The 16,182-nt window shown below is 37.2% G+C and overlaps 1 protein-coding gene and 1 pseudogene across 1 annotated transcript; both read left to right on the top strand.

The window, feature by feature from the left end:
• The first annotated feature begins 50 nt into the window (after positions 1-50).
• On the top strand, positions 51-1,717 carry LOC122362216 (glutathione peroxidase 2-like). The gene is made up of 2 exons (XM_043263560.1): positions 51-965; positions 1,121-1,717. The coding sequence occupies exons 1-2, from the start codon at positions 744-746 to the stop codon at positions 1,472-1,474; spliced, it is 576 nt and encodes a 191-aa protein (XP_043119495.1). The 5' UTR covers positions 51-743; the 3' UTR covers positions 1,475-1,717.
• Positions 1,718-3,407: 1,690 nt separating this feature from the next.
• LOC122362397 lies at positions 3,408-16,035 on the top strand (annotated as a pseudogene).
• Positions 16,036-16,182: the final 147 nt, after the last annotated feature.

The following is a 16,182-nucleotide window of genomic DNA, read 5'->3' as shown; positions in this document are numbered from 1 at the left end:
ATGATTTTTACCTTTTTAAACAGACCAGTTTTTTTTAAATAAAAATATAGCTTTTTTTTGAAGTATCCAAATGCTTTTTGGTTGCAAAATAGGTGTTCTGTTTGGGTTTTGGCTTTGTCTTTAAAGTTTTGTTTCTCCAACAACAGTTGCTAGCCTGTTCGTATGCAGGCTATGAATGCATTTCTGCACTAAAATCATGAGATGGAAGCTGTGCATGTATGCATATTTGCACCACACTTGCACAAAGAAATGAATGGTACTAACAAAAAATAAGCATTTAAGGGACACAATACGTTGCATGAAAGATCTTCGACATGCTGTGCAATATAGTCACTCTAAAGATGATTAACCTGTGCAGCCATCCATTTTTTATAGCATTCAAGGTAATGGAGACAGACTTTATTAATAAAGCATGGCCCAGAAACTGATACACTTGGTAAAATTTCCACAGAACTTCATGGAGTGTTATTTAATCTGTAGCAGGCTGTGAATTGATTTCCATTTAAATATGAACGTATTGTTAACGTAGCTATGTTTGAGTAGTTCAAGAAAAATCTACATTGGTTCATTGCATTGTCTTTAATTCCAACTTCTGAGACGGGTGTCTTCTCAAAGGTTGATGTATCGCGTATCTAAGACACACGATATGCGTTATACACGTGATCACGTGACCTGTGCCGTCAACAATAAAGTAGGAAGAGACACTGCTGATGTCATTGTGAGGAGGAGAGCGATAGAGAAAGATGGCGTTTATAGCCAAGACTTTTTATGATCTGCGTGCGACTAAGCTGGAAGGGGAAACGGTAGATTTCAATATCTTCAGAGGAAGAGTGGTGTTAATTGAAAATGTGGCGTCACTTTGAGGGACGACCACCCGGGACTATAACCAGCTTAATGAGCTCCAGAGCAGGTACCCTCACCGGCTTGTGGTCCTGGCCTTTCCCTGCAACCAGTTTGGATACCAGGTTTGTATGACCAGTGTGTTTCCATGACGTTTAGTTGCACTTTATTTAGTTTGGTGTCACGTAAATGCTAAATATATCTGTAAAGTTGCAATTTTGTACATCGTTTGGATTGACGTACTAACTATTGCATTTTTGTCCTCTTTCTCATTTTCCAGGAGAACTGTTCTGATGCTGAAATTCTTAATTCCTTGAAATATGTGCGTCCAGGTGAAGGGTACAAGCCTGCATTCACCATATTTCAGAAGTGCGTTGTTAATGGGAGTGATACGCATCCCGTCTTTTCTTACTTGAAAGACAAGCTTCCGTACCCAGACGATGACCCTATGTCATTCATGCAGGACCCCAAATATCTTGTCTGGAATCCCATCAGTCGGAATGATATTTCATGGAATTTTGAAAAATTTCTAATTGGACCGGAGGGTGAGCCCTTCAAGAGATACAGCAAAACGTTTCAGACTATCGATATCGAACCGGACATTCAACGACTCCTAAAGCTGACTAAGAACTAATCGAACTTAAGTGAATCGTGTTTCACGTTCGGGCACGTGTTGACTCATTGTGACGATACTGGCAGTGACGGTAACGTTCATGTTAGCACACGTTGTGGCATCATCTTAGTTTCTTTTATATTACTTAATGAGAGTGAGGCGCCAAAATGTGACAGGGTTTCACTTGAGATTGTAAATATGAAAGGATTACAGACGGTGCCATTAACAAAACCTCTACAATGGAATGACCTTAATAAAATATTGATTAACACGTTGATTCTGGCTTAGTCTTTGCACTGGGGCATTGTGAAATCCCATGCTTCACTTCTTTTACTAAATGCCTACTCTGTTTTATTAATATGACGTTGCAGTAGAGGTATACTGTAGATTATCTTTAACAAGGTGACAGTTTTCGTGCAATCCACCATACTGCTTGATATTGACGTATCAGTGTTTAGAGTATGCTGGCTCAACATTGAAATTTTGATTAAAGTTCACGGCACTCATGAGTGAAGAAAAGGACACTGAGCTAACATCAGCTTGTCGTAAATCGATGACTACAAGTTCATGGAAGTATATCTATGCGGAATGGGTTTTTTGTTGTAATATGTTGGGGATTGGTTTAGGATACTTTAAAATACTAATAGGAAGCAATGAGAGGAAGCGAATATGTGCAAAAGTACTGAAGTGTTTATGAAATGTTCATTACGATCGAATAGCTTCATTGTAGAATAAAGTATTAATAACAAATAAATAAGAAAATGCCAAATGATAATGGTTAGCTAGCAGTAACCCACATGGTAATGACATCCCTGGTAATGACTCATCATTGACTTATTATTTAAATAAAGCAACGCGCAACATAACATCGGCGTTTTCCAGTCCACCCTGGAGCGAAGAGGCAAAAGAAAGCCTTTAAATCCCGACAAAACATCAAACACACAAGCCGCGGGATGATTAAACGACAGCATTACATATTACTACAATACATACAAAATGAACCGAGGTTTAGATATTGAGGTTTTGTTGAAAATAATAAAGTAAGAGGTCAGAGTTTGCTTTGGTTGGGCTCTTGACCCTTGGCTTTCCAGCATTAGTTTTTCTCTTGTGGCATTATCTGAGTCTTGGGTGATACTTGCTATACTTATTGGTGATCGATTGTGATTAACTGACTCCACCCAGAGTTCAAACCAGGCTGTTTGGGGTCACAACCGACTTCAGAACTAGAAGAACAAAGAAATTCATACGGGTTTGAAACTACTCGAGGGTAAATGATGACAGAATTGGGGCGAACCATTCCTTTAAGGCTTTATTTAAATTAAGATTTTACTTTAATTTGATAGTTTTTTTTTAGTGTTTGTTGGTGTTTTTAAATGTATTTATTAATTTATTTCTTACTTTTTATTTATTTTTACAACTTTCCATTTGTTTGCTAGCTTGTGTGCTCTTGTTTGTACTTTTGTCATTTTTCATACACTTTTATGTAGCTTGAGAAAAATGTATATTCTATAAATAGTACTGTAATGTGTATTTAATGCTGTACTACTCAATATAAATTTTCTAATTAATTTATCGAAAGTATCATCTGCATGCAGGACATTCAGTTGAAACTATTACATAACTTTATAATAACCGGCTATGATAGTATCCTATACAGACAACGGTCTTGGAGGACTATATCAATGTATTATTAAACCATAATTATATGATGCATTTCATGGATTTCAAACCAAATATATTTAATTTTTAACACTTTATTTCGATAGCCATTAGACATTCTGCTAAGTAACTAAACAATAATTAAGGAGAGAATATGAACAATGCAGGGGCTTTCACTCACACTTCCGCCCGGCAGGTGGCGCTAAAGCGCCTGAAAGTTGTGCCACAAAATATTGCGAAGAAGGAAATAGCGGCAGAATAAACGCGTGGAAGTTTGTTCGCTGTTGATGTTTGTTTTTGAAGGACAGAAATGAGCGACGTTCCTCTAACTTCATCCGTGTCCAAGGTAACGTTGAGCAGACGTTCGTTAATCCTTACGTGGTTGATGATATATATACACATATATCCGTGCTGTTTTTCAGGGATGTTTTGTTTTTAAGTCAACCTCTAAAAAAAGAAAGCGACATGTAGGAGTCGGTGAGTATTTATAGTCATTATTACTTTACGAATCCTCATCTCCATTGTCGAGCGTCTTCGTGTTGTTTCTTGGCGTGTAGGTGGATATTTGGCGGATGGTGGTGACGACGACGGCAGCGATCGCTTTAAGGTCTGTCAGAAATTATGGGAAACCGTTCAAACGAACACTGAGGTACGTCCGCTCTGCCGCCGCTGTATCCATTTCATTGTTACCAATACGTCTTTGTCCCTTGTTAAATATATTTATTCGCAGGTAATACAAGACCAGTTGAATAAAAGGTACTTGACAGTCTCGCGGAGTTCATTAAAAGCATGGCCTCGGCCGTTCGCCTGATGACTGGAGACAGAGATCCAGTGAAATCCCCACAGCTGCTCTGATGCTAGGTATTTCTTGACTCTTTGCTCTGTTTTAATTTACTGATTTATTTCCTATAATGCAGCACATAGCTCAGGAGAGTTGAACGTTTAGAAAAATCACTACCGTGTTGGCTGTTTGAAAGTCAACAGTTAGAGTTAATACGCACACAGCATTATGATGAAAATGTCATATTGTACTATGACAGGTATAATAACTGTCCAATTTAAAAAAATGAAACTATGTTTTTGTGCATTTCCTTTTATTTAAGTATTTTACGTAAACAGATGAAACGGATTAAAGTGCAAAAGAACGATCAAGAACAATGTGGTAACACTTTATGACGGGCTACATTTGTTACGTTAGTTGTGTTAACATTAGTTAAATACAACTGAGCTTTGTTAGATCCGTTGGATAATACAGTTTCATGATGCATTATATTTTATTGGCCCGTTCTTAATGAAATGCTAGGTGTTATCTCGAATCAGCCTCTCTAGTGGTAGGCACTGCGTCGGTATTGTTACAAACGGCACAGCCCCGATATTAGCTCAATTTATTATTGACCTCTGTAAAACCTTTTATCGTCATCTAGGAGTAAATGTGCCTGATCATGCCATGACGTTTCGAAGTCTGTGTAATCTCCTTCAGGATTCTGTCACGCCGTTTGTGGTGTCCGTTCATGCCAAAGAATGTGCAGGTGCGTATTTCTGTGCATTTAAATCTTTCGGATTATATGCATATGTATCTGTGCAGAGTTTGCTCTTGTATAAAGCTCAATGGATGATTTAACGGTTTTATCCTCTGTCCGTCTCTGCAAAACCTTACTATGACTTACGTGTAGGGCTGGGCGATAATTCGATAACGATAATTTTCACGATATAAATTTTCTCGATAACACGATAATGACAGTTCGATAAGCGCTCGATAATGTTTACGCACTATACGTAACGCTGCGCGCGCATTTTGCAGCCTGCGCTTCTGGATGCCACACGCAGTGTTAGTACTATACAGCCATACAGTGTCAGTTGCACGTGTTGGAGGAGTAAGAAAAATGAGCGACAGTGAAGAAAATGCACCGTCCACGACTAGCTCGCAGGTCACAGACTTAGTTGACAAGAAAGGTCACTCAACTTCAGTAGTCTGGAGCTATTTTGGTTTTTTGCAATCCGACACAAAACAGAGCGACGTGCACTGCAAACTGTGCAGACGACTCGTGCCATCAAAAACAGGCAACACCACAAACCTCTTTCATCATTTAAAACAACGTCACCCTTCAGAATACGAAGATGCAAAGAAATTACAGACCCAAACAAGTGTTGGTAAACGTCGTGGACCATCTACAAGCATCAGCGCAACTACCCAGCAGAGTCTCATGTCGTCATTTTGAAAGCCGTGCCTTATGAGAAAAAAACAAAAAGACATGGAGACATCACAAAAGCAGTTGCATATTGCATTGCAAAAGACATGCTTCCCATTAGTCTTGTCGAAAATGAAGGATTTAAGAATCTTATCCACGTTCTTGACCCCAGATACGAACTACCGGGCCGAAAACATTTCTCGCAGACAGCGCTTCCACGGCTATATACTGAGTGTAGGGAGGCGGTAGAGCGGCATCTGCAAAATGTACAATTCTTCGCTACTACTTCGGATATATGGTCCAGTCGCACATCGGAGCCTTATCTGAGCCTTACAGTTCATTTTATAGACGAAGACTGGAATCTTCAGAGCAAATGCCTTCAAACAGCTTATTGTCCTGAAGATCATACAGGTGAAGTTATTGCCCAAGGAATGACTGAAGCACTCACCTCCTGGGGCTGAGTGAAACCAGACAAGTATGTATCACAACTGATAGTGGTGCAAACATGGTAAAAAGCTGCATCGCTCAATAAATGGACACGACTTCAGTGTTTTGGACATCGACTACACTTGGCTATTGGTAAGCATTAGTCTCCGTATTCCATCTAATAACAAAAAGTTATAGAAATAATAATAATGATGATGAATTTTAAATCAATATTGTATTTAGGGCTGCAACAACGAATCGATTAAATCGATTAAAATTGATTACTAAAAGTAGTAACTTTTTGGGAGTAACGTTAACTTATGAATTTACGTGCTGAATCTTGCGTTGTGTGTTAAAATTTTTGAATTAAAACGGAAAAATAAAATAAAAGGGATACATCTGTCATACAGCGTTATTGTGGCTGCGTGTGTCACGTGACAAACATGACGCGTAGCCATGGAAACATTAAAGGTGAACGTTCTAAAATTACGGTCGCCTAAAAAATTCACTCCTACACTGCAAAAAGCTTTTTACTTAGTAATTTTGTCTCGTTTCCAGTCCAAATATATTAAAAAAAAAAAAATCAAGATTACTAGACAAGAAAAAATGGCATGAGAAAATTAAGAGATGCTTAAAACTTCTGTTTGAGATGCTTTAAATTCTTTTTTTGGAGTGCACTTTCTAAAGATTTTAGTTCTGTTTGAATAAAAATTAATGCTTTAATTGTTTTTTGTTTTTATCAATTGATCGATTAACCAAAAAATAATCGACTGACTAATCGATTATTAGAATAATTGTTAGTTGCAGCCCCAGTTGTATTATTGATGTGTTCTTAAATGTTAATGATTACAAGAAAGAAGCCATATTTAAAACTGAAATGCATAATTTAGCCTAAATATTTAATGTGGAGTAGTAGTAGTAATGATGCTGATATAAAAGCTAATTTATATAGTGCTGATGGCCTTGTGCTGCTCAATTGTTGCTACAGTATATTATATATATTTTTCTTTACATATTGTGGATACATTTGAAAAAATATTGTGTTGAAAAAGACAAAGTAAGTATCTATTTCCATTCCTTCCTCAGAGAAAGCGGGGAAGGACAAGAGGTGGAAGCAGGCTGTCGGGCTGTGTAAAAAGTAGTGGCTGCCTTCTCTTTCTCTTGGAAAAGAAAAGAGACCTTGTGACTGCTCAGGAAGAACTTAAACTGCCCAGACACAAGATGGTGACAGAATCACCTACCAGGTGGGGCTCACGTCAAAGATGGTGGCCAGGGTGATTGAACAGCACAAGGCTATCAGTCAGGTACTCACTGCTGACAAGAAAACCAGACACTTGGTGCCTACCTGGCAGGACATTGACGTTTGGAGTCAATAAATGAGGGCTTGAAACCACTTCTTGAGTTCACAGATTCACTGTCTGGTGAATCTTATGTGAGTGTGTCCTACCTTAAGCCTGTGCTGCACCTCTTCAAAACAGAGGTCCTGAAACATTCTGATGATGACACACAGCTCACAAAGGACATAAAGACAGTAGTCATAGACTATCTCAGTGAGAAGTATGATGAGGAGATAACAGATGAACTGCTTGATATGGCATCCTTGGTTGATCCAAGGCTTCAAGACTCAATATATCAGGCCAGAGAAAATTGAGGGAATCAAACAAAGAGCAGTTTCTGAGATTCTGAATATGGAAGGAGACCAAGGTCCATCCACTTCACAGGCTTCATACAGAACAGAAGAAATGGAGGCAGAGGGGAGCTGCTGCAGCTGTTCCTGCCAAGAAGCAGAGGAAGTCACTTGGCAGTTTTTAAGAGGCCATCCCCAGCAACACAGGACTCACTGACATGCAGGTAGTGGAGATGGAGCTGGAGCACTACCTCATGGCTCCAGATGCAGACAGTGAAACAGAACCCTGGATTGGTGGAAGATGTATGACAAAAATTTCCAAAAGTAAGCCAACTAGCAAGGCGTTACTTGTGTATCCCTGCTACCAGCTCCCCTTCCGAGAGGCTTTTTAGTACTGGAGGAAACATTGTGACCTGTCATAGAGCAGCTTTAAAACCTGAGACTGTAGACAGACTTGTCTTTCTTGCACGTAACTTGTAGGGAAATGTCTTTGGCTGTTGAAAACTTGAGCAGTAAATGCTGAAAAATGGTTAAGATTGTTCTTTTGTTTATTATTTTTTTATTTATATTGTCAGACAGCTCAAACATTTTACAAAATGTGTTAAATCAGCTGCACAAAGGGATTGGCATGCTGAAAAGATTTGTCTATTCTCATTTTTGTTGGAAGATAAATATACTTAATCACTTTAACTCTACATTTACAGTCAGAGCCATGTTACAAATGTTGTATAATTTTACAGTTCTTATTTTTTTATAAAAACGTTTTATATATTCTATTAATATTAATAATATTATTCTATTGATGTTGATGTAACTAGTAATATTCAAATCTGTATCTACCTCAATTGATCATTGTTTGAAAATTATTTGTCATGTTCTGACAATAAACTATAAATAATAATTAATTGTCTGGTTTTCTTTTATTCAGGAGAGAAAAAACCTGCCTTTAAAATCGCTAGATATAAAGATTTGACATTTATCGTGATAATTATCGATATCGACTGATAAGGAAAAAATTATCGTGATAATTTTTTTTTGCCATATCGCCCAGCCCTACTTACGTGTAGCCTCTTCTGCATTCGCATGTTTTCATCAAAATGTGACGTAATCGTATTTTACGGTATAATGCTTTTTGACAGCTGTGAAGCTCTTGATTCAGAAGGTTCTAGAGCAGCTGACGGGAAGAGGAGTGTCAGTGGATGATGAACAGGAAGATGATACGGTTTTGATTCAGAAGACACAGTGTACAATTAGCGCTCTGTGTCAGTGGTACAAGACCAAGGTAGGAAAACCTAAACTGCGCCTACCTACGATAGAAAGAGCGTGTTTATAGTTTGCTCCGTAGTAATGGGATCTCCAAATGATGCTCTTTGATCGTTTCTTTGCGCATCGCCGTGTAATTGACGTTGACGTAGAATAAAATGCTCATTTCAGATTTATAAGCTAAGAATGTTTGATTAGTTCTAGCAGAAATCTGAAAGAGATCCTAGGCTGTTATTTACTTTGTGTCAAGCTACTTTAATAATCCGAATAACTGGTCTTTTGCAGAAATGCATCCAGGCTTCTCCACAAAGGAAAGAAAACTCGACTAACGGTGACTTTCCTCAGAGTTTGCCTGTCGTTGTGATCTTCAAAGACTTTGAGGCTTTAAACTCACAAGTTTTACAGGATTTTATCCTTATTTGCAGGTGGGATTTGTGTAGTAAATTTGCGCAATGGTAGCATGAAAAGTGTGTTTCCAATAAGAGCCCTATGAAGCCGTTTTAGCTGATGGATTACCCAAGTCTTTCCTTTTCTTTAGACTATTACATTTAAGCCAGTGTAGACCTATACAGCACGGCACGTCACGTCAATGTTGGTTGAAATGTTGATTGTCAAGGCGACGGCAAATACCTGAAGCATCATTTGAACAGAATCCATTGACTGAGATTACCTCAATTTTAAGATAACTTTCTTTTGCATGCCTTGAAAGCAATGGTGTTTCCTGTTTTGCTTTTGCTAGTAATGTTGCATGCCTGAAATTCATCGGATATAATCATGATGTGAAAATCTTTTTTTTTGTTTTTCGTCTTACTAACAGTCGATACACTCAGGAGCTTCCATTCGTCTTTATTTTCGGCATTGCCACTTCTCCCAGCGCTATCCAGCACAGGCTTCCCCACTCGGTGTCGTCACTGCTCTGCATTGAGGTCTTTCATTCTCTTTCATGTACTCAGCATTTAGCCTCTGTTTTCGACAAGGTAAGTAAGTATTGTGTTTAGCAATGCACGCTAATGTCAACAGTTTTATTCTGCGTGTTCTTCTGACGTCATCGTTCTTTTTTCTAGCTCGTTCTGAACTCTCAGTTCCCATTCAAGCTCAGCAGCAGGGTGATACAGGTTCTGGTCGGCATCTTCCTCTACCATGACTTCTCTGTTCAGAATTTTGTTAAGGGCTTACAGGTGAGCTGACAGTCTTGTTTAGTTCTTTTCATCATGGCATATGCAATGTTTCTTTGTTGCTTTGGAATTATGTCTGCAGCTGACGATTATTTTGATCATTGATTAGTTGGCTGTATATAGATATAGCAATATATCACACAACATAATCGTGCATCTGATCAATAAAGCCGTTTTTTTGATTAGCGATACATCTCCATTAGCTGTAGAACACTGACAAGCTAGGCTGGCTTTACTAACCAGATGCACACCAATATATCATGTGATATTGCCCAGCAGTTTTTTTTTTCTTCCGTGTTTTATTTGAAGGACATTGGGCAAATGTCAATTGCATGCTATGAAAACGGTTTAAAAAAATGGCTTAAAGTGTTTAACGCCCCTGTGACAATAAAAAGAAAACAAATACTTTAGGATTGAAATCTATACAATTTATTTTATTGTTATTTACTAGGCAAATAAACCTAAAATAGGCTAGTATTTATTTGGGTAACAAAACTGGCCTCCTGTGATTTTCGTAACCGCTTGCGTTCTTGCTGGCATTGTTTAGGTAATTTTTCACTGGTGTCTGATTTGGTATCTGGGGAAAAAACCCACTGTGCTTGACTCTTTTTGTTCCAGATCTGCAAAAATCATAGCTTTAGAAATAACTTACTGCTACTAAAGAGCTTACGCGTAATGGAGGACTAACCACTAAGCTGAAAAATTAGTTTGGTGTGTTCTGTTAGTTTAGTCTCAAAGCCATACATTTGTTTTAATAAATGTGTTAAGCACTGTATATAGTGAAACATAGTTGAAATATATTAAATATATTTGCTAACAGGATGGAACTTTCTGCAACGATTGAAATGCTTGCGTGAATTTGTGACACTTTACGCTGATTTTCATGATATGGCACCTCTTTAAAGAATGTATATTTTGCCAGCGCTCTAATGGAACCCTTTTTTCTACCAGTTCTCTCCATGTTGGAGCACTTTAATAGCCAGCCTCTCAGTGCGCTTTGCTGCCAAAACAAGAGGCCTTGCTTTCTGCCAAGACATTGAGCAAACGAAACGTTGAGCGAATCCGCCATCTACCATCATTCATGAGGTATGCACATCAATGTTGGCTCCAGTAAAGGGATAATGACAGTTCTGTAGCCACACACTTAAATAAACGATGTCTTTGTAGGTATGTGGAGACTCAGGAGCCCCAGGAACAAGTGCGGCTCCTTACCAACGATGAACATGTCAAGGTATTATTATTATTATTATTTCATAGTAGTCAATGTGATTTGACTGAAATCACTAATCTATTTATTGATTTTACAGAGTCTTTAGACATACCCCTATCCTATTCTATTGTAAGTCAGTTTATCTTATTGATGCGATTTTTAATTTAACGATATTGAACCACAAGCTAGGCGTATGTTTTAAAATAAGGTGAAAAGACGTATAGATCTTTAATTTGTTAGTGTTGCACACTGCTATGTACTGAGAGAGAGACTACATGTCGCATGCAGGAAAATGTATATTGTTGATATTAATTTTACATTCTCTTGTTTGAATTTAATTGTGGCCATAAATTAGGAATTTGTTCATTCATATAGGAGTAACTGTACTGTTTAAAAGCATTACTAATCTTGTTTTTTTGTTGTTTTTATGTATCCCATTTTCAGTGTGCACATTTATGACTCCATATATTAACAGATTATAACAAATTATATGAAGTGAACAGTGATAAATCAATAGAATAGGTCACACATGGCTCTCTCATTCATATTTACTAAAGGGGGAAGAAAAAAAATGTTTGTTTTTTTATTTATTTATTTTTTTTACATGTTTTGTGCAATGCCATTTACATTCGTTTTAAAAGGTTTCTGAAATAATTTTCAATTTTTTTTTGTAGAAGTGTTAAAGTCTGTATAAGTGTTTATTGCTGTTTTTGATGTTATTTAATTTGTATTTATATTGTTTGTTTGGGGTTTTTTTTGCATGTTGACAAAATTGTTAATTATTGGAAATTATATTGAAATTATATTAATCAAATAGTTTGAATGATGCAATTGAATGAATGTAGCCGTTGCTGTTAACTTGGCATCACATTTTTTGTGTGATTTCTCTCTTTTCAGGAAGTATGTCAAACATTACTGAAAAAGCTCCATAAATACCACAAGAATTACTATCCCGTTCTACAGTGTCTGCACTCTTTGACCTCGTCACTGCCTAAGTTTCCTCTAGGAAAGCATGTTAGTACACCTTTTAATAACCCTATATTACACTGTCCTTGTCACATGCATTTATAAAACTAATAACAGTAAATTATATGCAACTTACCATAAACTTAAGAAAGCTGACAAACGTTTAACTTTATACAAAGATGCATATTCATTTAAAATGAGTTGGATTACGCCTCTTTGCCTTTGTGTGAACACGTGTTGGTTTTAATCGCTGATACAGAATAGTTTTTACTGTATTTAGTTAAATAATAGTCAGTGTTTAATGCTCAGCACTTATGAAACGGTTACTGCGTTTACAGATACGAGAACTGCATGTTTCTTGCATTGAAAAGAATTTGTGGGAGACCGAGGAATATGAGTCAGCCTTGCAGCTTCTGAGGTAAGTTGGGCTACTGTCCGGTCCGAAAACAAGAAATAGATTTGAGTGTCACTCTTCACTCTTAGCTTGTATTTCTTTCCAGGATTCTAGCAAAAGATGAGCTTGTTGCAGCTCTACGGAAGTGTGCTGAAATTCTCAAATCTGCAAGTTCCAAGAAAATGCTAAATGTTCTGCGACAACTGGAAGGTTTCATTGGCAGATTGGAAACACGGGAGGGTAAGACAGACTCAGTGTGTAGTTTTTTTGTTTTTTAGATGGGATATATTAGATCACTGTGTTTAATGGCGCTTTTCCATTGCACGGTATGGCACGGCACAGTTTGAGTTTCCATTGCAGTTTAGTGTTTGTCTTTGTGAAATATTTACATGGTTTAAAGTCATATCATTGATTCAAAAAACATGTTTTGTTCAGGCAACTGTATTTTTGTGCATCGTGGTGTTTCCATCCAACGGTTTATTGCTAGAATGCTGTTTAAGAAACCAAAGTAGATTTTTTCGTTTTGTGCACTGTATTATTAGCATGTACTCAACTATAGTATATATGTGGCAATGTTAATCAGCTCAGCTTTTTCTTTCCGTTTGATGAACATTAAAAATGTAACATGAATTCTGATTAACTCTCTGTTTTAAGCAGTGAAAAAACTATGTGCAGTGCATGCTTATAATAATCAGGAAGCATTAATTGACTTTTTTATCACTATACTATTGAGATATAAATCTTTCATAAAATGATAGTGTTATAATAAATTAGTTTTTGCCTCAAGGTTGGTGGGCATGGTCGTGTATTTGCTAATGTTTTATATTTTCTGAATCTGTATTTAATAATTCAAAAAGTCACGACTAGATGTAATGCATTGCTTTGTCTTATCAGATGTCTCTTCAGAAGATTCCTCCGGAAATGGCATCATCTCAGGAAAAATGGAATATCAGAGAACGGATCTCTTTCAGCTTCAAAAGGCATATTATTTATTGTACTTATTTCTTTTTCTATTTTGAGAGTGTAGGAGGCCGAGTCGGTGAAATCGTTCGTGGTGGAGCTAAAGAGCTTTCGGTGTGTTTTGGAATTGATGGTCTTTTAAGCAGCACGCATGAACGGTGTAGTTTTTCACCACAAATTCCTTAAAGATGAAATTCAGTGACGTGTCTTGTTTTATAATAATCCGTTTTCAGAAGTAGTGTTAGTGTATTGCTGTCTTTTACAATCCAAAGATGCTGTTATTTCTTTTATTTTGTCATTGCCTAGTTCAGAAGTTTAATATTTAATAATCATTAATACAATTGCTTTTTGCAGTGTAATTTAGCATGTTAGCAGTCCAACTGCGCACAATGAGCAACAAAAATGAACGCCGCTGATTGGCCACTGCAGTCATAAGCTCAACGGAATCTCGTGTGATTGGTTTGAACACTAAATAAAATATGAAGGAACACGTAAGCCTTAGTATTAATTGGTTGGCATTACCAAACCAAAAATAATCTTAATCGTCTTGCTGCTGTAAGTGGCACCAGCCTCTCTGACTCTGGACGATGCGTAATACTTTTGTCAATCAACACAACTCTAATGCTAATTAAACTGGATGTGGCACAAAGCATCACTGACAGTAAATAGATGTCTCGTTACTTCTGATCTACTTTATATGATTGCATTACGTTCAGTAACGGGACAACAGGATTTTCAATTACCTCAACAATTCAGTGCTATATGTATGGACTACAGAACGTTTTTTGGTGTTGTGAATACCAGTACCATACTATAGGGCTATAAATGATGGAAAAATAACATTGCTGGATTTCTGTGTGCAGACTCTGCTTGAAAAAGAGTCCCGAAGAACAAAGAGAATGAATCCGTTCGAAGTGCTTCGAAGTGAGGTGATAGACTTCATTGATAGCCTTGTGAGGTGAGTTGAAGTTTATTAATAATGCATTTTATTTGTAATGCGTAACAGTTTTAAAAAGGTTGGTTTTCATTATGAGCAAGTTGAGCTTAAGTACTTGCTTCCCTCACAAAACGGTGTAAGATTTCTTGATCTCTCCAGAGAATACTTGACTCCAGCAGAACTCCAGCCGCTCAATGAAGTGTGCTACTACAGTTCCTCTGGGGTCCTGAGACAGCGACTCAATGTCACCCCTCGAACATCCATTCAGGCTGCTCTCAGTCATCCTTTTTATTACTTACAGGTAACTGACCACTCATTTTGACTAATCGGGGATTTGGTTGAGGTATTTATATAAAATTGAAAGATGCACAGTATATACAATTCTTCGCTTTTTAATGAGCCGATATGTGACATTGCAGAGCTTCCCAAACTCAAGCAATAAAGCTGTTTTTGTGAACGGCTCCTTTTATGGATTTGATTTTTAGCCGAGTAGACATTAGTGAAATGATTCGGACCGATTCGGTCTAAAGGGTTTCTCTTTGTAGAAATCGGTTGTGACCGTTTGCCAGCTACGGTTGCCCCAATGGAAAGCATATTTGCTGTCGGAATATTTACTGCTTCCCATTAGCTATGTAATGGACGAAAATAGCCCATGTGTGAACAAGCTGTAGTTTATTTTGTAACTGAAGGGTTCGAGACACTGCAGATACTAGAGAGCATTCGACTTGGAAGAATAATTCATGAGAAGTGCAGAATGCTGTCATCAAGTTTCTGATCGGTACTTAATGTAGAGAGAGACAAAGATTTAAACGCATATCTTCTAAATATGAATTATGTCATTGTTTAGGGGCACATTGACTTATAGATAACCTTAAGCCATACATACAGTTTTTAACCTACATCATTTACAGTATGGGAAAGTTTACCCAAAAATAATAATCATTTACTCACCCTTGTTTTTTCAAACTTGCATGATTGACTTTCTACTGTGGAACATGAAAGATCTTTTGAGAAAACTTCCTTTTTTTTTTTTTTTAGTGTCCATCATTCCTCATACACAGTATAGCAGTCTCTTAGTTTTATTACTGTTCTGTTTTTGCCGCAGAATGAAAACCTGAAAACGGACCTTGTGCGATCTCCAGTGCTGCACCAGACCTCTGCATTGTATACAAGCTTCATCTGGAGTGCGGAAGACTCATAAATCTGTATGACTGGCTTGAGGTATAAACACGCTAACACAAAATCACATATAAAGGTGGATTCTCTTTCCCAACAGTGTGTATCGAACCTGTCATTTCCAGGCATTTGTAACCGTGATGTCATCCGCTGAGGACCAAGATACTAATTCTGAGGAGGGAGGCCAATTTGACAGCCTTAAGCAGTATCCTTTTTGCTTATTCTGTTTTAGTTATGAAAAATAGTTTATTTAATTAACATTTAAAATATGGTTCGTGCATTTATAGAATCATTATAGTGACTGCGGTTTGTTAATTGTATACAGTAACCAGGCTTTACAGATGTTAGAATTATGGTTTTCTAGACATGTGTTGTTCTTAACATTGACAGCGCTCGTTTCATTCAGGCTGTGTCGGAGATGGAATTTCTTGGTTTCGTTAAATCGACGAAACAGAAGACCGATCATGTGTCAAGACTGACTTGGGGAGGTTGTTAAAGAAATGCAAAGCAAAACGCTGAAGTAATGTATAATGTATTTTGCATCAATTATGTATCAACTGTATTGTATGTACGTGTTACTATTAACTTTTTAACATTTAATGCCATTTTGGTTATGTGGAATAAAAATGATGAGCTGTTTTAATGTCTCCGTCTCATAATTCACATACGTCTTTTAATTTACTAGATCTGGGTAATTTTTAATCAAACCTCAACTGTATGAGTTAAAATATTTGAAAGCAATAGATA

This window comes from Puntigrus tetrazona, chromosome 17 (genome assembly GCF_018831695.1).
Source record: "Puntigrus tetrazona isolate hp1 chromosome 17, ASM1883169v1, whole genome shotgun sequence".
Classification (NCBI taxonomy): Eukaryota; Metazoa; Chordata; class Actinopteri; order Cypriniformes; family Cyprinidae; genus Puntigrus; species Puntigrus tetrazona.
Note: the sequence above shows the minus strand (reverse complement) of the source record. Positions and strands in the feature narration are given on the sequence as shown.